Source organism: Meriones unguiculatus, chromosome 8 (assembly GCF_030254825.1).
Source record: "Meriones unguiculatus strain TT.TT164.6M chromosome 8, Bangor_MerUng_6.1, whole genome shotgun sequence".
Lineage (NCBI taxonomy): Eukaryota > Metazoa > Chordata > Mammalia > Rodentia > Muridae > Meriones > Meriones unguiculatus.
Window position 1 is genome coordinate 120,848,498 of NC_083356.1, and position 26,043 is coordinate 120,874,540.

General features: G+C 43.1%; 1 protein-coding gene across 7 annotated transcripts in view; it reads right to left on the bottom strand.

The window, feature by feature from the left end:
• Positions 1-26,043, bottom strand: part of Metap1d (methionyl aminopeptidase type 1D, mitochondrial) — a 64,030-nt gene that overhangs the window by 12,476 nt on the left and 25,511 nt on the right. For 6 of the 7 annotated variants that reach the window (XR_009593921.1, XM_021659000.2, XM_060390462.1 and 3 more), the window contains exons 2-5: positions 7,453-7,610; positions 4,620-4,769; positions 3,174-3,322; positions 2,572-2,614 (exon numbers count right to left, since the gene is read on the bottom strand). Coding sequence is in view for 6 of the 7 variants with exons in the window: in XM_021659000.2 (XP_021514675.1) it covers positions 2,572-2,614; positions 3,174-3,322; positions 4,620-4,769; positions 7,453-7,610 (500 nt within the window). In the remaining variant the exon portion in view is untranslated. Of the gene's footprint in view, positions 1-1,287; positions 2,239-2,571; positions 2,615-3,173; positions 3,323-4,619; positions 4,770-7,452; positions 7,611-26,043 lie in introns of those variants that run through there. The other variant, XM_060390464.1, reaches the window with a different exon arrangement.

Consider the following 26,043-nt stretch of genomic DNA (forward strand, 5'->3'; position numbering starts at 1 on the left):
AGACTCTGAGGAGAGCTGTTCACTTAAGTTTTGTCTGAACTGATGTCATCCCCATGTGCTCTCATGCACTGAAGAAAATGCTCTCCTGGGTGACAGGAAGGCAACACTCAGGCTTCCCAGAGCGGAGGCACAGACAGCAATGTGTGTGGGTCGCTGGCAGAGCACAGAGGTACACCCCAGTCAATCTGATAGGCTGATGGCTTCTTAGTCCCCCATGGCAGAGTCGTGCTTCCTAATTCATTTCCACTTATATTCCTTAACAGAAAAATGAGCACTTTCAGCATATACAAGAGTAAAAAAATCTGCTAACGTGAGTATATTTTTTCAAGAGAATTTGTGTTTTTTTAAGTAAAATGTATTATTTAAATTCACTTAATTTGCTGTTTCCTAGTACTTTAAAATTAAAGATATATTAAAATTCTTTATTATGTGTGTACACGTGTGTGTGTGTGTGTGTGTGCACAGATGTCACGCCAGAGGACAAGTTGCAGGAATGAATTCTCTCCCTCCTCCACGTGGCCCCACTGATTAAACTCAGGCTGTCCATTTGGCAGCAAGCACCTTTACTTGCTGATCTGTCTCACCAGCCCTGCACATACCACTTTTTCAATAGCTCCTAAGATAACTATTTGAAGGATTCAATATATATATGGAACATTGAGGATTGTGTGTTACTAGGTACTGAACCCAGGGCTTTGCACATGCTTGGTAGGAAGAAGATACACTTGAAAGTCTGAGGCAGTCATCTGTAACTGCAATTTGTCCCCGCAAACCATTCTTATGCTCCACTGAACAAGCATTAACTGAGCAACTACTATGAACATCACATTGTCTTTAAAAAACAATTAACTTTTAAGAGAAAAAGCGACATATTTTCTTGGGGTGCATATCAAACACAAAGGGCCATAAAATGCAATGGGTATTTCTAGACAAAAGCACAGGAGCTAAAAATACAGTTCTTCAGTTAATGAAATATTTCATAAGAAATACAATTTTTTGATAGTGACCAATATGTCTTTTAGGATCCTTTACATTTCTAGATACTGGAAGGCTTTTCAAGTGAGTTTAAGAACTGTTGGAATAATTTAAGCTTCAGAAATGAAATTCTCTATTAAAAGGCTTTAGGAAACACAGAAAGGACTAATGCATTCTCTCTAGGCATGTTGGGAACAGCATGGGAGACTTCCCATTTCATTCCAGCAGCAATATTTTATTAGTGGGTGACCATGTGAAGAAATAAATGTGAAACCCTAAAATCAGGCTCGTTCCAAGATAAAAATGTATCAAAAGACAGACTTTATTTTAGGTGCAATTCATAAAATACCTTTTGCAGTATTCTGAGTTGGAAAGATCCCAGTAAGATGTGTGGAACATTCTAAGACACAGTGACATGGGAAGGAACATGAGAAGGAACTGTTTGGCTATCCCTGTGCACAGATGGTGTGAAGAGAAAGAGCAAGCTGATTTAACTTAAACAGCTAAAAATCTGACAGAATCTCCCAGTGCCTATTTCCTTCTTATTCCCACTGCTACCTGATTTTCAGTCTGGATGTAAAATAATTATTACTAAAAATATGTCCTCACGAATAGAGAAGGTATTTTTTGACAAGTACCCCTCTCCTAGAATCCCAGGCATATGTTCATGCTTTATTTATTTAAAAGTTACTAGTTAATCATAGATGCACAAATTTTATTTATCCTTTGTACAGTTCAAGAGGTGCCATTACAAACAATCTGAAATAAAATGAGCACAAAAAAAAATTTAAATTTGGGGATGGTGAGAGGCTAAAGAACTCAAAAGAGCTTGCAGCTTGTACAACCTGCAGCCCCTGAGTTAAATCACTTAGACTTGTTATTTAAAAAGGAAGGACATCGACCATTTGGTGAAAACTTAAATTCAGACAGAAAAAGAAAAAAAAAAAAAAACAAACATTCAGCTTGTGTGCTTTGAGCTCGGGCCTCTGTTCGCCAGAGATGGAACACAACGTTACCTTCAGGGATTTTAATAAATCTAGGGAACACTGCTAGCAAGAGAGTTGCTGTCCAAATAGACTGACACGCAGGCCAATGTAGCCCCTAATGACAGAGTAAGATAATGACAGGCCCCACTCAAAATCAGCAGGAAGAGGAAGATCAATCTTGGCAGAGTGAAGGAAAAATGCTGGCTTTCTCCGTGTTAGCTCATCTCATACATATCTGGCTTCGGCAGCTGCCTGGTGCTGTGGTGCTGCGCATTAACTACACAGTGGATCAATAACAATTACACCTTCTCAGAAACATGACACATAGCAGGATTGGGCTGACATTTCACTTAGGCCAACATTGATCTCAGTGCATCTGATTCCAGCCCGAAATTCAAGTCAGGCCTGGGTTTTACTTGGAATAAACACAGAGTTAAAGACAAAAAAAAAAAGGCAACCAGCTGCTTGTGTCCGGGCCTGGGAGTAAACAGCGCTTCCCCCACCCCCCCACCCCCGGGCCGCCATGCACATTTTCAGGCCGCTCTCCTTCCTGTTGCTACTAGCAATTCTGAAGTTGATCAAAGATGATTTTTTTATATGATTTACTCACCGTGACATCAATGTTGATAATGTCTCCATCCTGAAGGGGTCGGCTGAAACATAAACAGAGAAAAAAAAATGCTGACAGATCTCAATAAAAAGAAATGTGAAAATAAATGTCCAACGACTGCTATTGCAGACCCAATGAGTGGCAGTGCTCATCTGTAGCGAAGGAGAAATGGACGGAGTAACCGGGCCTGACCTTTGTCTCATGTTAATCATACCACACCTCATAAGAAATACATGAAACAAATATTGCTGCCTTAAAAACTGATGAGTCTTTAAAAAGATAGGCTTCTTAATTACCTTAAGTTTGTACACAGCCAAAATAATAGTTGTCAATAAAAATTTGCTTTTATTACCATATGGTAAAAATTAAATAAGTTAAAAGAAATAAGTAATGTACAAACACTACATAAAATCACATACTGCTTTAAGAAGCATCTAGTGGTGGTATTATAGCCATTAGAAGTTACCTCAGAATTTTTGTTTTGTCATAATCGATTTCAGAAGCGTGCATACAGGTAGGTGTCAAATGAACTACAGTATTTCTCAATACGCGCTATGAATCTTTGTTTCCAAAGCAACAATGCGTTATTGGAAAATGAATACCTGTCGGGGATGCCGTGACAAAGCACGTTGTTTACAGAGGTGCAGACAGATTTTGGAAAGCGTCCATAGCCCAGCGGTGAGGGATAGGCGTCATGGCCGATGATTTCCCGATGAACCAGCGCATCTATCTCTTCAGTTGTCATGTCAACCTGAAATGTTAAGTGTGCAGCGCCAGTTGAAGACATTTTCTGTATTTATTCACTGTGTCTACAACAGCAGCACTGCCAAGGTGAGACTGTATAAATTCACCGTGAGCAGTTCATGGTATAGCACTAATCATTATGGCGACTCGAGCCACCGTCCTCAACTGAGCTCTTCTGATGACCGTTTGTGTATATGATGGTGTTCTAGGCCACTAGGAAATAAAGTGAGCAATTAAACGATGATTCTCTATTAGCCGGAGAATTCCAACAATCCGTCTTTTATCAATTCCTTTCTCTTCCTCAAGGGTCAGAGCTAACGGAGGTACACAAATAAGAATACAGCAGAATGCTGGCTCAGAGAGGCCAGAGAGGAAGCTTCAGTCAGGCCTTTTTATCCTGTTGAAATGGCACATGGGCGAGCTCTGCAGCGAAGGCAGGGAGGTGATGGACCATCATTTAAAAACTCAGTCCCTAGCAACTCTCATAAGTTTGACTTCTTTCATGTCTAGATAAGTATTTTTTAATGTTCCCCATACTGGAAAATACCCAGTTATTTTCCAAAGATAACTGAAATTGAGGGTCTCATTTTGTTCCTGTTTTGCAGTGCTGGGGATTGAACCTGAGGCTTCACCTATGCTAGGCAAGTGTTCTGCTGCTGAGCTACACCCCAACCCCAGAAACTGAGTTTCATAAGTACATGAAGATTATTGCCATGAAATCAAACCACAACTAAAATTCTATAGCAAAGTAAAATTATTCAGTAGATGCTAGTTTACTTCCTCAATAATTTTCTCTCTCTCTCTCTCTCTCTCTCTCTCTCTCTCTCTGTGTGTGTGTGTGTGTGTGTGTGTGTGTTTATTCACTTCATGTTTGGTTATGTTGCTCTAACAGACTGGTTATACAGAGGACACAGTGAGCAAATTCACCACTGAGTCTCCACTTTGAAACTGCATTTATATTTCTTTATAAATGCACCTGGAGATGTCAGGGTGTTTGGGGTTATTATGAAATAACTGACTCTCAGGAACGCCACCAAAGCCCCAGAGTCCTCTGCCGTAGATCACCTTGGCTAGGCTGAGTCAGCCAAGTATCTCTACAATTCTGCCAGTAACAATCAAATTTAAAAGTTTACATTATTTCTTGAATAAACACATAAAATAGTAAAATTCCCTTTCCCCCATCTGAAGGCTTTTCCTTTAAAAAAAAAAAATCAACTTAATCATAGATGAGTGCAAAAGGAGAGTGAAAGGGCAAGGGAGAGACAGGCCTATGTGAGCCGTGCTGAGGCTGGGTAAGACGCCACCTTTAGACTCTGCCCCGCCAGGAGGAGGATGCGCCGGGCCAGCTGACAAGCCTCGCGAAGCGCTTGAATCTGCTCTTCATTCTTCACTTCTATGCTATCTCCCCAGTCGGGCACAATGCCTGTCGTCACATAGTCTGGCTTCTTTATGTGCTGGAGGAAAAGGGATTGAAAACGAAGATCAGAACCCGGCACACGACAATGGCATCCTTTTTTTCAGACACAGCCTCCTACTTCATGGGGTTCTGCCCTTCCTGCCTCAGCACCGACCTCCAAAGCCAGAGCGACAGACCCTCCAGGCTACCCCGGGTTCCTTCCCCTGCCCTTTTGAACTTAACGTGGCCTGGTAGCGCTGCTCTGGACGGTCTGTTAACCTCGCCAGGCTGCGAGGCGGCCTCGGCTGAAGTACATTTCTGGTCAAAACAAACAGCGGTTTTCTGTTCCTTACTCCGCCCGAGCCCCCGAGCCCGTGGATGAAAAAGCGCAACTTCCCAATCTGCACAATGGCTGATTAAGACGCACGCTCATCTTCTCACAGTGATAAAATGTTTGCGAAGGACAGCTCCCGGCACCCTCTACCAGTCCACGAGGAAGGGCATCAAGTCGGTGGGGCCCTGCCACACACACGTTCTTACACCAGGTAACCTGACCACCCGGCTCCAGAGGCCAAAACAAAACAGCTTGTCTTTCTTGAGGTCTTCTCTGAGGACAGTAACATTACCTAGGGCATTTCCAACATTTATCAAGAAGAGCCCTCTCCTAACCCCACACCCCACGCCCAGCCCTGATCCTTCCTGTGGCTGGGTCTCCAAGCATTGAAACTCACTGGCAGTTTTTGGGAGGTAAAGCTATCTATCTTAAACAGTCTCTGTCACCCCCAAGGTCTGCGGGGCCTTTCCTGAGCCATTTATAGCAACCCCTGCTGACCATAACACAGCAAGGCTACACTGAACTTGGGGGCAAGAGCAGTCCTCGGCACTTTACAGGATGAGGTTGGGGCTCTTGTGTTTGTGAGGACTGCCAGTCCAGGCCTTAGAATCTTCTGATTCCACTGTTCAGAAGGGATTTTCTCTATCCATTTATTTGGGGTTTTTGTTTTGTTTTGCTTTTGTTGTTTTGTTTTGTTTTTTGTTTTTTGTTTTTTTTGTTTTTTTTTTTGAGACAGGGTTTCTCTGTGTAGCCCTGGCAGTCCTGGAACTCACTCTGTAGCCCAGGCCGGCCTGGAAATTGGAGGTTTGCCCGCCTCTGCCTCCAGAGTGCTGGGCCTAAGGCTGCCACCACTAGTCTCTCACTGAACCTGAGCTCATAGCTAGCCAAGAGCTCCCAGCATACACTACAACAAGGGTTTATGGGGGAGTTGGGGATCCGAGCCCAGGTTCTTACACTTGTGTGGCACACCCTTACGGAATAAGCCATCTCTCCAAGAAGGGCTTTTCTTAGTCAGGGAACGGAATGGCCTGGCTTGTCACAGCCAAGCCCCGGAGGGGCACCTCCTCTCCTATAATCACCCTACCAACTCCCAGAGCTTTCCAGGTCTCCCCATCACAAGCTTGTGCTCTTACTTCTGCTCTGTGGCCTGCTTTGCTTACACCCACAGGCCTGGGAGCTAGTGGGTTGTCTCTGATACTGGCTAAAAATGCGTAACACAACACATCTCCTTTACCTAGAAGGGCGTGCGTGTGGAATCAAGTATACAGTCCCGTGTGTGTGTAGAGGTGTGGGGACCACAGGACATTTTCCGATGTCTTCCTTGATTGCTCTCCACCTTATCTTTCAAGACAGGGCCTCTCACTGACTCTGGAGCTTAGGGATTTGACGAGGGGTCTGCCCAATGAGCCCTACGGTTCTGCCTGTCTCTGCCTCCCCTCCGCAGCCCTGGGATTACAGGCATATGCTATAGTCCTGTTGGCTGTTGTTGTTTTACTGCTTTTGTTTTATCTGGATGCTGGGATGAACATTGGCTCTCGTGTTTACAGAGCAAGCGCTGTTCTGACCAAGCCGTCTCCCCAGGCCCTAGAGACTCTTTGGTTTCATTAAAGAAAAAGAATGTCAATTTTATGACTATTTTATCAAACGCTGGCTCTCTCTACCATGGCCAGACCTAAGCCAAGCTAAGACTTTTGGCTCTTTTTTGGCTCTCAACCTTTATTATAAAAATGGACTACTCATCTTTGGGGAGTATGCTCAATGTGATTCACTATAAAGAAAAAAAGTGTAAAAGGAAGAAAGCAGGTGATATTTGTGACAAGTCTGTATTTCTTAGAGTATTTTTCTTTTTCCTAAATGACCCCCTACACCTGCTTTGTGTTGCATTAAAGATAGAGAGCCTATAATTCCACAATACTGAAAACTTTGGAGGGGAAGAGATCAAGAATGCTTTCGTTTTTATTTAACTTATTCTAAAAATAATTACTCAAAGACAGCATTATTAGCAACATAGAAAGTGTAAGGGCTTGAAAACATTCAGTGTGTCAGCGTCTATGAGTCTCTCTTAAATCAACCCCATTTTACAGTTTTTTTTTCAAGTCATGAACTATATACACATAGTTTTAGTTTCATGCTAGAAGTCTGGCATAAAAAATGTCAAGATTAAAAGTTGAAACTCCCAATGTGCTAAGTGACAGTTGTTTGCCCAGACCTTTACTTTTGTTTTACTTGATATTCTCAGACTGCAGGGTGTTAAGGTAGAACGTCTCCCATCGCAATTTGAAATCACAAACCAAGTTTTAAGTTCCTCATTCCCACGTGCCTGTGCAGTCCACCTTTGCCTGCCAGACAGTGGCATCCTGCGGCAGCCTGTGGCATCCTGCGGCAGCCTACGGCAGCAGGACAGTACCTTGGGGACAGGATGGGCTGGAGAAACTGCAGCCGGAGAAACCACACTGTGGGAGATATCCCTTTGTCTCCAGAAAAAGAAATTTCTTCCTCGTTGACTGCCTAACTGCTGGTGTAAGTAGAGACGACTGAGTGGCGAAGAGAAAATTCTCTGACAACCTATGAGGAGACACAGAGCATTTCAGGTTAAGAGGAAAGAAAAGACATTAGTGGTATTGCCCTGGAAGGTGCTGCTACCTATTAAATTATTAACCTCATTCTTTATTGACTCAAAAAAGAAAGTCCCCCCCCCCAAAAAAAAAAAAAAAAAAGAGAGGAGGCAGTAGTATTCTGGGTTCTGGTACAATAGTAGCACACCTCTTAACTGACAAGCACTGCTTACGTAAGTTTCTAGCAGTGGAAAGCTCTAATAGGAAATAAACATGGAAAGACCTGCCCCGAAGCAGGTGTGGAAAAGAACAATTTCTGCTGTGGGCTTTGTGTGAGGATGTCCAGATAACCCCAGAATTCAGGGCACTGCTCCGAAGGCTCCATACTCTTTAAAGCCATTTTCCTTTCAAAAGCCATAGACAAATTGCCACTGCACTTTTGGCCTCCGCGGGATTGTCACTGTGTGTTAAGTTCCTGTGCCTGAGGGCATTATACCGAAATTCATCGTGATGAATGCTCAAGTTGGCCCAAATAGCAAAAATGGAGGTATAACCAAAGAAAACGAATGTAGCAACTTAAGAGATATTTATTAAAATATTTAAAGCACATCTTTTGATTCAGTAACTTACTCTTCAAATGTTATCCCAGGGATAATCCCAATGATGGATACCCTTACTTAAGAACTATTTGGATAGAAAATTGTAAAACAGCCTGATTCTAAATGTGAAGTATCAAAAGAGGGGACAGGGTGTATGATAGGACAGGAGGTAAGAAGACTTTTTTGATTTTTGATTTTTTGATTCTCTTTATTTTCTTCTACTTTAGGGGCTGGAGAGATGGCTCAGCAGTTAAGAGCACTAGCTGCTCTTCCATAGGTCCTGAGTTCAATTCCCAGCAACCACACGGTGGCTCACAACCATCTATAATGTGACCTGACGCCCTCTTCTGGCATGCAGGTGTATATGCAGATAGAGCACGCATATACACTAAATAAACAAACAAATAAATAAGGAAAGAAAGAATAGGTCGAATCTACTTTCGTTATTATTACAATAAAAGTAATAGCTTAGATTAAATCCCCCACAGGTCACAACTTCTCGACAAGTTCACTAACTGCAGCCTGAAGGGCAAATCTGGCCTGCTGCCTGTTTCTATACAGCTTAACATCTAAAAACCGGGTTTTTGCATTTATAAGTGGTTGGGAAAAAATATCAGAAAAAATAGTATCTTACGAGATGAAATTACGTGAAGTTCAAATTTTGGTGTCCACACCCACCCTCCTGGGCCAGGAGAATCAGCCTCAGGGGACAAGAGAGCTCTTCAGGGAATGAGGCCCCTGGGCTTCCCAGACTCAGGCATCCTCAAGCTTGAGAACTGCTGGCCCTAGAGCCACCGCTCGGGGAAAACTGGCAGAGGGGGGCTCCCCAGGGTCAGCAGAGCTCATGAACTGGGAAAAGACATGAAGTCCAGCACCCAAGGTTTCACTCGGTTATGTTTTCCATGCATCTGAACCCACTGCTGTTGAATCAGACACACAGTGGAATTCTGAGTAAAATGCGTCCTGGCGTATAGTTCACTTGCACATCGCAATGGAGGAGCAACAATCAAGGTATCCGCCAGCCTCCACACACAGTGACCACAGACAGGTCTATGCCCAGTGATAATACCTCCAGCCCTGGGAGCCTTAGGTGAGAACTGTGGGGTTTTTGCCTTTGCAAGTCCTGAGGTTTGGACCCAGAGCCCTGCACTTTCCAGTGTTCTATCACTGAGCTCAGTGTTCAGCCTTAAGGTGGTCAGCTGAAGCCGGGAGGTGGCCCACATGCCTTTAATCCCAGCACTGACTAGGCACAGGCAGAGGCTGAGGCACCCAGACAGCACTCTGAGTTCAAGGCCCACCTGGTCTACACAGCAAGTTCCAGGGTGGCCAGAGTTACACAGAGAAACCCTGTCGCAAACGAACAGATAAGCAAACAAACAAAAGACTGTCATCTGATATCTGGAGTGTCCCAGGAAAAGCAGAAATCTGGAACTCAGATCCCTGGACAGCTATCTCAGGTCTAGTACTTGGCTCTATGTGTCTGAACATGTTTCTTCTTCAGTCTCCGGTGAGAATTAACTGGAATAAGAAATGTGGAAGTATGTCATGTTTAGTAGATGCCTAATAAACAACAGTTTCTTCATGGACATTTGAAGAGTAAAATGTAGGGGCTAGAGGATGGCTCAGTGGTTAAGAGCACTGGTTGGTCCTTCAGAGGATCTGGGTTCAATACCCAGCACCCACACGTCAATTCACAACTGTCTGTAACTCCAGTTCCAGGGGATCTGACACCCTAACACATACATACATGCAGGCAAAACACCAATGCACAATAAATAAAAATAAATAAAAAAACCAAAAGTTTAAAAAAGGTAAAATATGAAGTAGAATTTAAGCTCCGCTAACAGCTTTAAATGCTGAACACACTTGCGCCAGGTACTGAACAAGGCATTTTGCATATGCTGGCTCATTAGTTTTCACAAGAGCCCTATGAGTTTGTAAGTTTGTATATGCATTTTTAATTAAAATTTTTTTCTTTACAACTTTTATGTATTTGGATGGTTTGCTTGTATCACGTGGTACAGTGCCTGCGGAAACCAGAAGAGGATTTTGGATTCCCTGAAACTGGAGTTACAGATGGTTGTGAGCTGTGGGTGCTGGGAATTGAACCCGGGTCCTCTGGAAGAGCAGCCAGTAGTCTTCACTGCTGAGCTGTCTCTCTAGTCCTATATTTTATAGGGGAAAATAGCAAGTATAGAGAGGGATACGCAGTAAGGGCCAAAGCTGAAGAAAATTCCCCAATTACCTCTTTCTGAGGCATTTCAAAAAAATTAGCTAATATATGGAAAATCCAGAAAATGAGGAGATATTACGAAATCATTGTTCACTAATATTATTGTTCCAGAATGTGTCATTGGGTTACCAAACCCCCTTCCCTGACCACACCTGTTTCAGTGAGGTAGTTGGGCATTCTGTCATAGCCAACAGAAAAGATGGAGACTGGAATCTGTCTCTGACTCTAGACCCCAGTCACATGCTTATGAAGGCCAACACATAAGGTGCAGCTTTCCCATCCCAAGAATCCACACTATGACTGCAGCTAACGCTTTCAGTATCAACAGGAGTGGAGAGGCTTAGCCAGGCGCGGTGGGGCACACCTTGGATCCTAGCACTCAGGAGGCAGAGGTGGGTAGGCAGGTGAGATCGAGGCCAGACTGCTCTACAAAGTGAGCTTCAGGACTATATAGACCTGTTTCAGAATAAACAGATGATGGATAGATAGATAGATACAAGATAAATAAAATGACTGACAGATGATAAGTAGAAAGAAGATTGATAGGTAGAATATTGATAGGTAGATAGATGATTGATAGATGATAGACTGACAGAAATTGATAGATGATAGATAAAAAATTGATAGATGATTGATAGATAGAAAATAGATAGATAGATAGATAGATAGATAGATAGATAAAAAGTGTAGTGCCTCAGAGTCAATACCCACTTTTTGACAGAGCTCACTGCTAGGTGTTCATTTTCTTACCAGCTGTTGGTAGGCAGCAACTGTTCATGCCACTGTTTGGAGATGAGGAAACACACCTCCCTTGGCCTTCCATTTCCACGCCCTGTGACCACCACGTTGCCCTCTAGCAGCATGCAGGGGCTCTGTAAGTCCAAATACACCTGGCCCCAAACCACAGCCTTTTCAGGGTTTGGAGTTTGAAGAAAGTCTCAGTTGTTTGTTTAATCTTGAAAACTGTGTCCTGTGCTCCTTAACATTTAGAGTGACACTTTTCTTGGAAATTCTTAGAGGAATTCCCCTCTAATTGAGAGGCATAGGGTAGTGAAAATATCATACCTTTGAAGTAAGCCAGATCTGAATTACCAAAACTTCTGAGCCCCATTTCCTCACCAGAGTGTTCTTCCTTCCATCAAGTAAGGCATTAGGTAAGACAATAGACTCTATCTATCTATCTATCTATCTATCTATCTATCTATCTATCACCTTATTTATTATCTATCTATCTATCTATCTATCTCCTTATTTATCATCTCTCTCTCTCTCTCTCTCTATCTCCCCATCAAGTAAGGAGTAAGGCGTTAGGTAAGACAACTATCTCTAACTGATAGTTGCTCCACAAACGATCATTCTTTGCCCACTCCCACTCTTTAACATGTCTGTGAGGCATCAGATATCATTCCCTTCCTCAACACTTACTATGTTTACTGCTTCCACTCTCTGTGCTACAACCTAAATCCAGGAAATGCAATGGTCCCTGCTTTCACGGCGCTTGCATTCCTGTCGGGGAGGCAACATTAAGCAAATCAACAGCTGGCAGGAGGAATGAAAACCAGGCTGGAGAGACAGCACCACGGGAGACTGCCAGGTGCTGACCCCCAGTCTCCTGATGCCCACACCGTGCTGTGCTTCCCAGAAGTTCCAGAGACAAGGAGGCTCAGCGCTGGCCTTCATCCAGCAGCCCTTACTTAGCTGTCACGCTACAACTAGGCAACGGGTGATATAGACTCAGATCAATTTTATCACACAGAGGAGTTTTTCTCAGTGTAGCTGATTACATGAAAGAGGGGCCATCTTGATCAGTATTATCAGGTTCAAGTACGTAGGCATTACAGGGGGAATCTTTTCTTATGTACTTAAAGTTAAATTATGAAACCATCAGGTCTCTCCTGGGACGCCTGGGTAAGGCTTGTGAGAGTCACTCTCTGGTTGAACAGGGCGGCCAATGTATCTGCCCTACTGAATGACGGCTCATTGACTGCCAGAGAGATGCAAGCATGTCCCCCATCCCTGTCCCAGGGACAGCACAGGTGAACATTAACTGCCGGAGGCCCAGCCTGGACAGTCAGTCTGCTGACAGCAATTTTAAGCAACTCCACTTCCACCTTTATATTTGATGTAAAATATTTTCTTTCAGTTTATCAAACAGTCCCCTACATGTTATCACAAAGTACTGTGACATTCGCATGCCATGACATAGTTATTCCATGAACTATTTACTACTAATGGAGGGGCTGTGCTTTCACGGGTGAAGGGACAGCTGGGTTTAAGTCCTAGTACCGTAGAAGAAAATGCTCTTCACCCTGTAGAAAGTAGCCAGGGAGGGGACAATAGCTCTGATTTTTATTATAACACACATGGGTTTTTGGTGGGGTTTTTTTTGTTTGTTTGTTTTCGAGACAGGGTTTCTCTGTGCAGCCCTGGCTGTCCTGGAACTCGCTCTGCAGACCAGGCTGGCCTCAGACTCACAGAGATCCGCCTGCCTCTGCCTCCCGAGTGCTGGGATTATAGGTGTGCGCCACCACTAGCTGCACATGCTCAGTATTTTAAATTTATGTGTGGATCTAAATCTAGGGTGTGGGTTTAAACATTTCCATTGATAATGACATCCATTTCTGAACTCTGCTTTTATTTCCCTTTCAGGATGAAGTCTGACAGGGAGGACTGCAGAACTCAGCATGCTGGAGGGAAGGCCCTGTCGCTGTGCACAGCCTGCCCTGTATTTACTGGCCTTTTCCTCAGGGTCCTTTTTAATTGTTGTCTGCTCATGCATTCTATACCACATAATGAAACGCTTCCATTTCACCCACCATGCCCTGGGTTTTAAGTGCACCTTTACTAATGACCCTTTACTAAGCCGATTTTACCCTTGAAAATGTGAGTTTTCTTTTGGCCAACAAGTGTTTTGAAGGGCGCGGTCGGAAAGAACTTTCAAAGGGGCCTATAAGGCGCTCATGACTTTAAACACTTGTGAAACTGAACAAGGTGGGCTTGCACTCTAGCGTGGCTGCCAACACCTAGATTCTCATTGTCCACTTCCGGGGACACACTCTCACCAGCGGCCGGCCATCAATCCCCACTCAGGCTACCTTCAGAAGCAGCAAACATCTGGGGAGAAAACACAATAAGCAGCCTGGTATGACTTTATTCTAGCTAACAATGTCAACCAGAGATAATATGGAACTGAAAAGACACCCTGTAAAATGTCTTGCTGAATGTATTTCTTCATAATGATCAGCAAATGCCAAAGTCTAGTAACAAAACTATTATTTATAGCGTATTAACATCTAATTGATTTTACAAATGGAGGCAATTATTTTGGATGAAGGGAGGGCTGCCTGCCAGATTTAAATGATTTATGATTACCAAAAGAGAAAACAACAATGTTTTACTAATTCATTTTCAACTGTGGCTCTTCCACTCATTGATAATTTTAATTTTAACCAAATGATTTGCTTAAATAATACTTAAAAAAAAAAAAAAGGCAACTTACTTTATGTCAGCAACATGCAAGGTTTGGTTTTGTTTTACTGTTCAAAATGTTGCTTCCTCCGGTGGGCTTACAGGAGACCCTTGCCTGGGAACACATTTTTGAAGTGCAGATTTAGAACCCCAGAAAGATCACACTTGCAGGAACTCCAACCACCACTCCCGTGGGGCCATGGCTCTCACAGGCCAACGTGTGCACAGAGTCCGACAGCGCCCTGCAAAGGCATCCATCTGCACTCTCTGGACCTAAAACACTGACTCTGCTTGAAAGGTTTCAGAATTTGCACAAATGTTACAAAAAAAAAAAAAGTTTAGAGTCTGAGTCACTCACTATGACACTTTTGCAGTCTAGGACGAGGATGTACACGTTTGAAAGAGAAGTGAGGAAAACGGTGGGTTCCTTCCCATTTCTAGGCAACTGTAAGGCAGAGGAGAAGCTCATATTATACAAGAAATAACCTGTGCATCTGTGGAAGGAAAAACACGTACACACACGAGGGATTGCCCCAGGCTGGAGCAGATACTGATTGGGCAGAGCTGAGGGGCAAGGGCTCTTGAAACTAAACAAAAGCAAATTCATCCTGTTGACAGATGTTGCTTACATCAAAGCCCTAAGGAACTCCCCGAACTCCCAATTTAAAAAAAAAAAAACAAAAAAACAATTAGTACCCTTCTACAGTCCACACACTGAGGACAAAGTTAAGTTTTCAAATCAGTCATGATAAACATTATTAAATCTGTTCTCAGAGGGATTCGATTTGGTTGGAGACTCTTCTAGTGTGTTTTTTAGCTGTGGGCCTTGCCAAACAGTGCTTTATTCATTCCCATGGCCGCGTCTGGGAAGGCAAGCTGGGCATGCCATCAGCCCCTTCCTTCCAGGGGTTAACTGCTCTGGCTGCCAAATAAAATACAGAGCGAGCCATGTAATTATGGAGACAGTCAAAGGGCAGGCTCTATTTTGAAATCTATTTGCACAGACAAGGTCTTCCAATTGAACTTACAGGAAACAAGCTGGTAAAGAGCCCCCTTTTCCCCAGATGCCGGCCACACTTTTTCTCCCTTTCAGGAAGTCATGGATATGGACACCATCCACCATGGCTTCCTGGATTGCAAGCTAAGATGCCCTTACAGAGAGACAAGTGGATCCGTTTCACAAACCTAGCAGGACCATTGGGGGAGAGGGGGCTAATTAACAGCATTGGGAAACAGCCTCTAAATGGCAAGGCTACAGTGTTTCCTAAATATTTCTCAAGAGGACACGGGCCCAGTTGGTATGCAGGTGTCTGCAAACAGCTCATTTTCTTCAACGTCCAAAAGAAAGCACGCTGTTGAGTGTGACACAGACGGCTACAAGGACTTGTTTGACATGAGGATTCTACCTGACAGTCAGCAGGGCTGTCCTTGCAGTGACTTATAGCTAAAGCAACAACTCCAGTCATGAAGGCCCCACAGAATGAAAAGGAAGTATGCCAAATGCTAACCGACAAAAAAATGTGAACTCCCTGTTATCAAACATGATGAAAGTGCTCATCCTGGCTGCTTATGCTCTAAGTCGGCCACTTCTGTGAGGGGGCATTGGTTGAGCACTAAACTAGGATTGGCTACTGTTACTAATAAAATAAGTGGCCCGATGAAGCTGAGACAGACACTAGTCTGAGCCACCCCTCCAAGCCTGGGAGTCCTGGTTCCGGAAAAGACAAACTGGAACATCACTTCTGAGGAAAGCCTGGGACACCCTTGTTCAATAAGAATGGTCAACAATGGTTCCCAGGTCTCTCTGCAAGGCTCCCTCAGGAAGTTAGTTCTAAGACACATCCTGTCTCCTTTAAAAAAAAAAACAAAACAAAACAAAAACGGTATTATTAGCAGCTGACATAGCATAATGCCACTGATCAGTTCAGAAATGGTTTAGAAAAAGGCTTCAATTTGCTTCTTTAGAAAAATCAAATTTGAGGATGGAGAGGTAGCTCAATGGTTAAGAGCACCAGCTGGCCTTCCTGAGGGCCTGGGTTCGATTCCCAGCACCCACTTGGTGACTCACCGCCATAGGTAGCTCCAGTTTCAGGCTATCTGACACCCTCTTCCGGCCTCTGTGGGTATCAGGTACTTCCGTGTTTACAGACAAGTAAACAGAACATCATAAGCATAAAAAAAAAATCAATCAAATAATGAGATTATTCTCTAGTAGCTACCACCAGGACCTGACAATCTATACTCAACAAGAAGCACCCTCCTCTGGGGGAACAGACACGCCCTCCACCTCTACCCCAAACACAGATCAATAAACACTTGCACAACTAATGAAGACACATGTTGGTGGGCCTGTGGAGGACACTTTTAGGCAGTCTTAACCACCGCTGAGGGAAGGCTGCCAAAGATTTTGGCAAGAACTGAAAGTCCATCATTTGGCAGGTCAGGGGAAGTTTACTTAGAAATTATCCCTTTCTATAGGGAAATATACTATTGTATGAAATGAAGAGATAAAAAAAAATATTCACTTCAAGTTGAAATCTAAGTTCGTCTAAGTTCTGACTATAGATCAGAAAATACCGAGTCACAAGGAGACAGTGTGCACTGAGCAAAACCATTGTCTCTCAGCTAAAGGTCAGAGAAAAGAAGCTTTTTCGCAGCTCGACAACACATACACTCAGGCCCCTTCTTGGACAAAGAAATACTGTGTCTTGCTAGGCAGGAATAAAGAAGCTGTTTATTAGAGCCTTCTTAAAATGTAATAATTCATTCCAGTTGAGCCCTGTGAAAAATGTCATCAAAATATCATTTTCTTTGCCAGATTTTCTGGATGCCATATTATCATTTAAATACAGATTGGAGAAAAAAAAAAGTGGGGGGTGGGGAGGTGTTCTGACCAGAGTAGAAGCTTAAGAGAAAAGAAACCAAAGCAAGTGGGCTGTCAAAGTATCGGGGAGGAATTTCACCCGGCCTGGGACCCAGACAGCGCACACATCTGGGCCAGCAAGAACATCTGGCAGCTCTCAGCTCTCCTCAGTCCAAAGGCACATTCCTGTCACCTCACACACCTCCGCTAAAGAAGAGGGAGGTGGACCAATTTTATACTAACGCACACAAACAGGAAGCAGAATGGTAATTTCACAGAAATCACACATGGAATTCAATTTTAGAGGATGGCCATACAAAAACATTATGAGTTTAAAAAAATGAGATAGTAAAAAAGTCCCTTAATTAAAAAAAAAAAGTATTCATTAAACACAGCCCCCATGTAAAATACTATTTAAAGTGCAAGTGTTTTTGGATTAAAATACATAATAGCAGAAGATGTGGGGACTTCCAGTAGATGATAAGTTTTGATAAGAATGTTTTAAAACTATATTAAAGCATTTGGAAAAAAGCCTACTTTTAGTTTTATAAACTTTATAAAATGTTATAAAATTTTGTAAATTTAATAAAATGTTATACATTTTATAACAGTGTCAACTACATTGTACCTTTGGATTCCTTCCTTTCTTCTTTCCTTCATGATACACTATGTAAAGTTATTGATGCACAAGCAAATAATTGCTCTAAAACAGCTTGGGCCCTTGATCACAACTATATAGCAATATCAACACATACAAAACCCCCGAAGTCCCCAGCATAATCCATGCTTGATGCTACCTTCGCTGTACGCTGCCAGGTGAGAGGAGACACCGGCTTGGAAACCTCCGCAGGTGCCGAGTCCCGTGGCAGCAGGAGAGGAAGGAAAGGTCAATAACCACAATCCAGAATGGATAAGCCAAAGCCCGAGGAACACAGCGCGTCTCCGGGCTTCCGTGGCTGGGATTACACAGACTCAGGACAACAGAAGCCAAAATCACTCATCCAGGGGCTATCTTCAACAACAACCAAACCAAACCAAACCAGCCTACCAACCAACCAACCAACCAAAACAGAAAAATTACATAAGAGCCTTTTTTAGTACAAGGAGAAATATACATTTTTTTTTCTCAAGATGGCTTTGAATTTGGTCTAGCTTTGTTGTCACAGATCGTTTTTATCTTCCATTCAACTGGGTGGATAAGAAGCACGTAATGGTTTTAGGCATTACTATAAAGAATTCACTGTAGTCTGCTTCCAACCTATTGCTGCTGCTGCTGCTGCTGCTGCTGCTTCTTTTAACAGATGCTCTAAAACATTGTTGCTTTTGTTTTAAAGGATAAAAATGAAAACCATGACACCAGCATTGCCAATAACATGTGTACCCTTTATCTGCATGCGGATGGCTGGCTGCTTCTCCTATCTGGAAACACACCGCTTGAGAACCTCAGCTGGGGATACTGTTCATGTTTAGTGGGATGGTGAATCCATCACATCTTTTTTTAGATTAATGTCTTCAATATCCCATAGTCCTGAAATATCTGACGTACAAAATATTTGAAAAATATTTACTATCTAATGTTATGTGTATTGAACACCTTTTGAGGTTTAATTCCACCAGAATGTCACAAAAGAAAAATGACCCCCCAAAATCCAGTATAACTGCCAATTTGTGGCTCAGAGGAGGGAAATAATTTGACATTAAAATATTTTATGCTTTATAATGAATGTGTCATAGGTGGTCTTCTAAAAGAATTGTCTTTCTAATTCAATATGAGTACTCTCTCTCTCCCTCTCTCTTTTAATGGAACGCCTCACAAATTTTTGTATCACCCTTGTGCAAGGGCCATGTAACCTCTGTTCATTCCGTCTGCACTAGGTGTGCGGCTGAGGTGAGCACTCTGCTTGGATTCTTATTTAAGCTGACTCCTTTTCCCTGAGCATTGGTTTACTTGGACAGGCTAAGTTCCCTAACCCCTTGGTTCCCTCCTTTAATCTGAATGAAGCTTTCTAGCAAGTTGCTATGGTAACTGTGTGATGACAGATAGAAAGAAGCATGGGATAAACCCTCAATTTGAGAAATGTGCTTTGGGATGAGCAAGTGATTCACAGAGGACTCTGAGATCCTGTGGGGGAGGAGGGGGCAGAACTGCTGCTTAAAGAAAGAGCCTGAAGTGCCCCACCCCTCTGGACATCAGCACAGGGCCCCGTTGGCTACCAAACCTGACGGTGCTTGTACCAAGACCTCAGGCAGCATGGCTTGACCTCCCAAGGAAGACTCACGCAGTTTCCTGTTGATGCTTTCCTGCTGGATCCTTGCTGATTTGGTGGTTAATGGTGAGGTCTGTGGAAGGTCCACGTGTGGGTGGAAAACACCCTCCCTCTTTTCAAGACTCAACTCCTTCCAAACACAAGTATGTAGAACCGTTCTTCTGCCTTGCACAGGGTGGGAGGAGAGCGCCCCTGCCGCGGAGACCTCCCACCTGCAAGGGACATTTCCCTGGAAAGCTCTCCATCACAGTTTTAACACTTACGTCAGAACGCTACTTCCAATTTTTTTTTTTTTATTTAATTAAATTCTTTTTCTTATTTTGAGGATTGGGCCTAGAGCCTGCACTACAGGTTAGGCAAGCTCCACCTGAGCACAGGCCAGTCGAGAACACCAGGTCAATGTAGTGCTTAGCCATAAGCCTAATGTTGTCCTTCGTAACCTAATTTGTAAGAACTCAAATATGTCTGTTCTGCTGTGCAATCTGCTTAACAACAACACCTAGATCTCGCCAGGCCCTATTGTTTAAAGTGTACCGAGGAGTCTTCTTCACATAAAAATTCCTGCTTATTAAACAGTGACACAGGAAGAACTTATTTACATTTCAAGGACTGGCAACATACATCGTTTATGACAAAAAAGGCAAGCACTCCATAAGAAATGCTCAATCACTGTCAATCATGAACACCAAAATATACATAAACCAAAGCATGCTGTGTGAACTGTATTAGATTCAGCTAAACACAGAATTACCAACAGAACAAACAAAACAACAAATAATTATCAGTGACTCACAGACCTATTTACACACCACCGCAAAATAACTTGGAAAAGTGTAACCATGGAAACCCAGTAGCCTAAATTTGGTGCCTTTAAATTTTGCATTTACTTAAAACACCACGCAAAGGATGCCCTTAGAGAACGTAGACGATTCAAGGGCTGTCAAAGCTGATCTTTGTTATCAGATCATTCATCAAAATTGTTTCCACAGTGAGTTAGTTGTCTTTAAAATTATTCAAATACCAGTTTAATAAAACTATGATAAAAATGTCAGGCAAATTTTTTTTCAAAAAATTCAGAAGTGTTATTTCCATAATCAGTGATTAGCAACTGAAAACCCTCAACTATTTGCAACAAATCCCGTAATAGTCAAGTAATATGAAAAACACGCTTTGACAGACTTTCCTTAAGCTCACACTGTTGCATTCATACACCTCTCCACTTCCTCTTGAGAATGCCTAGAGAAGGGATGCTATCGGTTTTGGTTAGTAAGCGCTATTCACTAACTATCTCCACGTGAATACCAGCATTTGATGATCTAATCGTTCCTTAATGCCTTATATTTTTGTTTCCTGATCTGATGACTAAATCACTGCCCCGTGGCTCCCACACTGAAGAGGCAATGTTCAGTGCATACGTCATTATGTAGATGGGTGATGGGTGCTGTTTGAAATGATTTAAATGGGTCAACAGTATTGTCCTAGTCACATTAATCATCTGGACAGCTAGAAGGACATGGGGGATGGGGGTGGGGGAAGTCTTGAAAACTACAACTAGAGAATCTATTCACACAAGTAACACTCGCTATTGGCAGGTTATCTAGGATGTGGTTAAGGAGAAGAGGAGCTACAGACTTTGAACACATGTTTCATTATTTATTCAGAAACCCTAGCTCTCTTTCCAGAATTCAATCGAACACCCACAGAGGAAGATTGCTGAGACACTTGTATCGTAATTTTTTTTTTTTTTAAGGATCTGGTGAAAATCTGTTAAAGGAAAACCTTTTTCCATTCAAGAAAAAACAAGTCCATTTTGAGGAGTTAAGTCCTGAGGGTCGGGTGAGGCCCCCAGAATCTACAGAGAAACCGGATGGAGGAGACATAAGCAAAGAACCCTCACCGTGGATGATAACCCCACCTTTACCTGCTGAGGGATCCTGGGAAGTGAAGAGGAAAGAGACAGGGCAGTGGGAAGAAGTGCAGGTGTCCTAGAATCATCTTGCCCAGCCCTGAGTCAAAAAGAAGCGCCTGAGGAGGGGCAAAGCAAGTCTGAGGTATGAATTTTCACAGAGCAATCTACTTCCTTCCCCCCAATCCGCGCTGGCCGTGGTACTGGCTGTTGAAGAGTGACTTTGGCCCTCAAAGTTAATGACCATGCCGGAACATCGCTTCCAACACCATCATCAGGCCACCTCGTTCCTCAGGGAGCAGGTACTTTCCAACAGCAAGTACGGAAGTGTTCCACGGTCATTTCTCTCAACAGAGCCCTTCAGTGAAGAAAACACTGGTCTATTGACTCGTCCATCCTTTGTGTTTGTTTTTCTTTTCTTTCTTTCTTTCTATCTATCTATTTATTTATTTATTTTTCTTGTATTATTTTTTTCTGTGCATTGTTGTTGTGTCTGTGGGAGGGTGTTGGATACCCTGGAAGCAGAGTTACAAGCAGTTATGGGCTGCCACGTGGGTGCTGGGAATTGAATCCAGGTCCCCTGGAAGAGCAGCTGGAACCAGCTCTCCAGGCTCTGTTTTTCTTTTCTATGTAGTCCAGGTTGGGTTTGAATTTGTCTGCCTCCTCCTCTCATATTTTATAATTATGTTCTTATAATTTTATTAAGCATCTATTTTGAAAGTAGTGTATCTCTTTAATGCCAGCCCTTGGGAGGCAGAGACAGGTGGATCTCTGAGTTTGAGGCCAGCCTGGCCTACAAAATGAGTTCCAGGATAGCCAGGGCTACAGAGAGAGAAACTCTGTCTTGAACTAATATATGCTAAATTTTGTTCTACAATTGATATTCTCAGTGGTGTTTATTTTTCTGTACCCTGGCCTTTTTTTGTTTGTATATTTTTTGAGACAGTGTCTCTCTATGTAGTCCTGGCTGACTGAAATTCACTATGTTGACCAGGCTGGCCTTTAACACAGAGATCCCGCTGCCTCTGCCTCCAGTGCTGGGATTAGAGATGTGCACCACCACTCTGAGTATACCCTCACTGATATATCAACACTGTTGGCCTCAAACTTGTTCTGTAGCTAAAGAGGATCTTGAAGGGTGTGTGTGTGTGTGTGTGTGTGTGTGTGTGTGTGATACACACTTGTACGTAACTGTTTAAGTGCCTGCCCCAAGCACACTTGTAAACTTGACACAAACTATAGTCATCTGAGAGGAGGAAACCTCAATTGAGAAAATGTTTCCAGAAGACTGGGCTGCAGGCAAGCCCACAGGGCAATTTTCTTAATTAGTGATTTGTCTGGGAGGGACCAGCCCATTGTGGGTGGTTCCACTCCCAGGCTGGCAGTCCTGGGTTCTATAAGAAAGTAGGCTGGCCAGGTTGTGGTGGCGCATGCCTTTAATCCCATAATCCCAGCACTCAGGAGGCAGATGTAGGTGGATCTCTGTGAGTTCGAAGAGTCTAGGACAGCCAAGGCTACATAGAGAAATCCTGTCTCGGAAAACCAAAAAGGAAGAGGAAGAAAAAGAAGAAAGGAAGGAAGGAAGAAAGGAAGGAAAAGAAATAGAAAGCAGGCTGAACAAGCCATGGAGAGCAGGCCAGTAAGCAGCACCCCTCCATGGCCTCTGCATCAGCTCCTGCCTCCAGGTTCCTGCTCTGCTTGAGCTTCTGGCTTCCTTCAGTGATAAACTACTATGTGGAAGTAAGTGTACACGAAACAAACCCTTTTCTCCCACTTTGCTTTTTTGGTCACGGTGTTTCATCACAACAATAGAAACCATAACTAAGTAAAAAAAAAAAATTAATTTAGACAATATTCTATGTAAACCAGACTGGCCTCATTCACAGAGATCTGCCTGCCTCTGGCTTCTGAGAGCTGGGATTAAAGTGCAAACCACCACACATGGCTTAGTCTCTTAATCAAACCCATGTAGCTAAGGCCTGACATATTTAATGCAGTGATTTAACCCTGTGCAAAGAAAAAACAGCTGCTTAGTTTCTAGTTCAACATAGCTGTTAACTTCCACAACGTCAGCTTAACAGGATAAACTACATCACTTTCCTCCCCAGCGTTGACAGCACAACTCTGCAAAGATTCAAGCTACAGCAACAGCCAGACAGCTCGGGGGTAAAGGCATGTGCTGTCCAGCCTGATGACCTGAGCTCGGTGTCCAGAACTGATCTGGTGGAAGGAGGTAACTGACCTCCTGAGGCTGTCCTCTCATCTCCACCTATGTGCTCTAGCATCTACATACACACACACAAAGTTAAACAATTAAAAAATTCAAGTTCTGGGGCTGGACAGATGGCTCAGCAGTCAAGAGCATGGACTGTTCTTCCCGAGGACCTGGGTTCACTTCCTAGCACCCACATGGCAGCTCACAACTGTTTGTAATTCCAAACTCTTACACCCTCACACAGACATACATGCAGGCATTTTAAAAAGTTCCCTCTATGTCTATAACTATGAATGCATGTCAGCCACAGGTGATATGTTATGCAGCAACAGCTCTTCCAGGTTCTGCAATCATCTGAACACAACTGTAAGATATCCAGCATGGTCCATTAAAAAAAAAAAAAGTGTAAATAATGGGTCATGGTGGCGCACGCCTTTGATCCCAGCGCTCAGGGAGGCAGAGGCAGGCGGATCTCTGTGAGTTCAAGGCCAGGCTAAATTCTGCTCCTATTGTCCTACCTGGCACCACCTGAAAAGAAAGCATTCTAGGGTGATGTAACAGAAAACAGCATGAATAAAGAAAGCAGGGTCACTGACTATCAGAAGCAGGCGCAAGGTAGTTTACTGTCATGCAAGTGTGGCACAGCATTGCTGTACAGAGAGGAACCTTTGGAAACGGTTAATTGTGGAATACCCCCTCCCCAGCAAATGTATGCATGTGTATAATCGCTGCCTGGAAGGCAACAGGGAGGCTGCCTGGGGGAAATGGCCTGCCCAGCTGGACTAGACAAAGAGGCAAGCTCCAGGTTTGGCCAAAGCCCTTGCCAGTATGCGTGGAAACCATAGGTTCACACTGGTTGTCTTCCCTGCTCATTCTCCATTTTATTTACTGCACACACAGGCAAATGCACAAATACAGGTACAACCTCCTGGCTTGGGTCATGCTAACTTCACTTCCCAGAGAGAGTCTGTAACCCTAGTCTCCTTGCCCCTAGCCCAACAGCCTGACTTGCACAACTGGCAAATGGACACAAGAGCATTTGTGAGGCCTGCATATCAGCATCGCATGCCTACGGAGTTGTTCTAGCTTTAGCCGGAAGCAGAGCTCAGTGACCACCCATTTCACTACACAAGTCTGAAGACTTGTAGTTTAGCTTCACTAATAGGCATCCGTGTTTTAGGAACACTGACAAATAAAAGCCTGTAGGTAACATGAGAAACATGCATTTATGCACTGCTGTAATTTTTAAACTATCTTAACTAAAGTTTAATCCCATGAAGTGTCCATAGAAAGCCAGGCAGGTGCAGTGGCGCACACCTGTAATCCCAGCAATCACAGAGGCAGAGGCAGGCGGATCTCTGCTATTACACAGTAGCTAATAAACAACGGCACTGACTAGAGGCCTATTTTTATGCCAGATCCTTTCAATTGTTACTACTGCAGACTACCTGGCTACGCATGACCACAGAAAAAAATTACTGTATCTTCTTAACAGGAAAACTATCCTTTTGTGAATGTCTGGAGTCCTAGTATTTAGAAGGCTGAGGCAGAAGGTTGCAGATCCGGAGGCCAGCCTGGACTATGGAAACAGCATTTCAAAGACCAAATCATACCAAACATCTCCCTAGCCCCTCACCAAAACACTGCATGTTTCTGAGTACTAAATAATAACACAGCTGACATATTTGTAGCCATTTATGAAGAAATCTCATAGAGATTTCTTTAATTTGATCTAACAAGACAAGATTACTGTTTGTGCAAGGAAAAATTAGATATACCTATTTTACAGAGAAAAAAAAATTCTCTGTGTGGAGCTTAGAGAGATGGCTTGATGGTTAAGAACACTGGCTGCTCTTCCAGAGGACCTGGGTTCAATTCCCGGCACCAACTTGTTACTGTCTGTAGCTCCAGTTCCAGGGGATCCGACACCCCTACACAGACATATAATGAAGGCAACACCAATGCACATAAAGTTAAAAACAAATAAGTAACTTTACAAAATCCAAACAAAAACCCCAAACCCAAAGTGGGGGCCCAAAGAATTTAAGGAATCTGTCGAAACCACGTTATAAGTGGCAAATCTAACTAAGCCTCTTTTTTTTTTTTTGTCAGAGTTTCATTGTAGTTCACTCTGGTTTGTAACTCAATATGCTGCCTAGACAGACCTCAAACTTCCAGCATTCTCTCTTAACCTCAGCCTCCCAGATGCAAAGCTGACAGCTGTGAGTCACCACATGGGACCCTCAGCCTATTCTGCAAACACTTTATTACAGAAATTTTATACACACATATGAGCAGGAAGCATATTAGTGCAACAAACTCTATGTAGCCAACATGAAGTTTCGGCGAATTACTCTGACCACTTTTAAGTGAAAAATAATTCAGTTAGTTTAAAGATAATCCCAAATACCACATGAATTCAATCATCAATATTTCAGGATACATACCTAAGCAGCAATGGTTAATTTTAATGGCTTAGCAATAAAACGCTAACATACTAAAAGTTAATGATTCCTTAGGCTTATCAAATAATTCATTGATCCTTCCATAAATAAAGTTTATTGCATTTGCTTGACTTGTTTCACATGCTATTTTTTAACACAGTTTTCTCTTGTTTTTTTCTTCCTACTAGCTCATTTCTTTAGGAAATGTATTTATTTGTGCCTTATATTTCCACCGTTCTGGAATTCTCTGCAGCTTTAACTTCTGACATTTTGGTTGTGAGCCTGAGCCTGTAACAGCTGAGCTGTCTCCCAGCCCTGTAGCTTTAACTTTTATCATCATGTAAAAGAATTAATTACCCAGACTTAATAAATCACGGCTCTTTTCCATTCTTTTATTCTCACACTTTCATTTTGGGGGTAGGATGGGGCTGGGCCATTAGAGGTAACA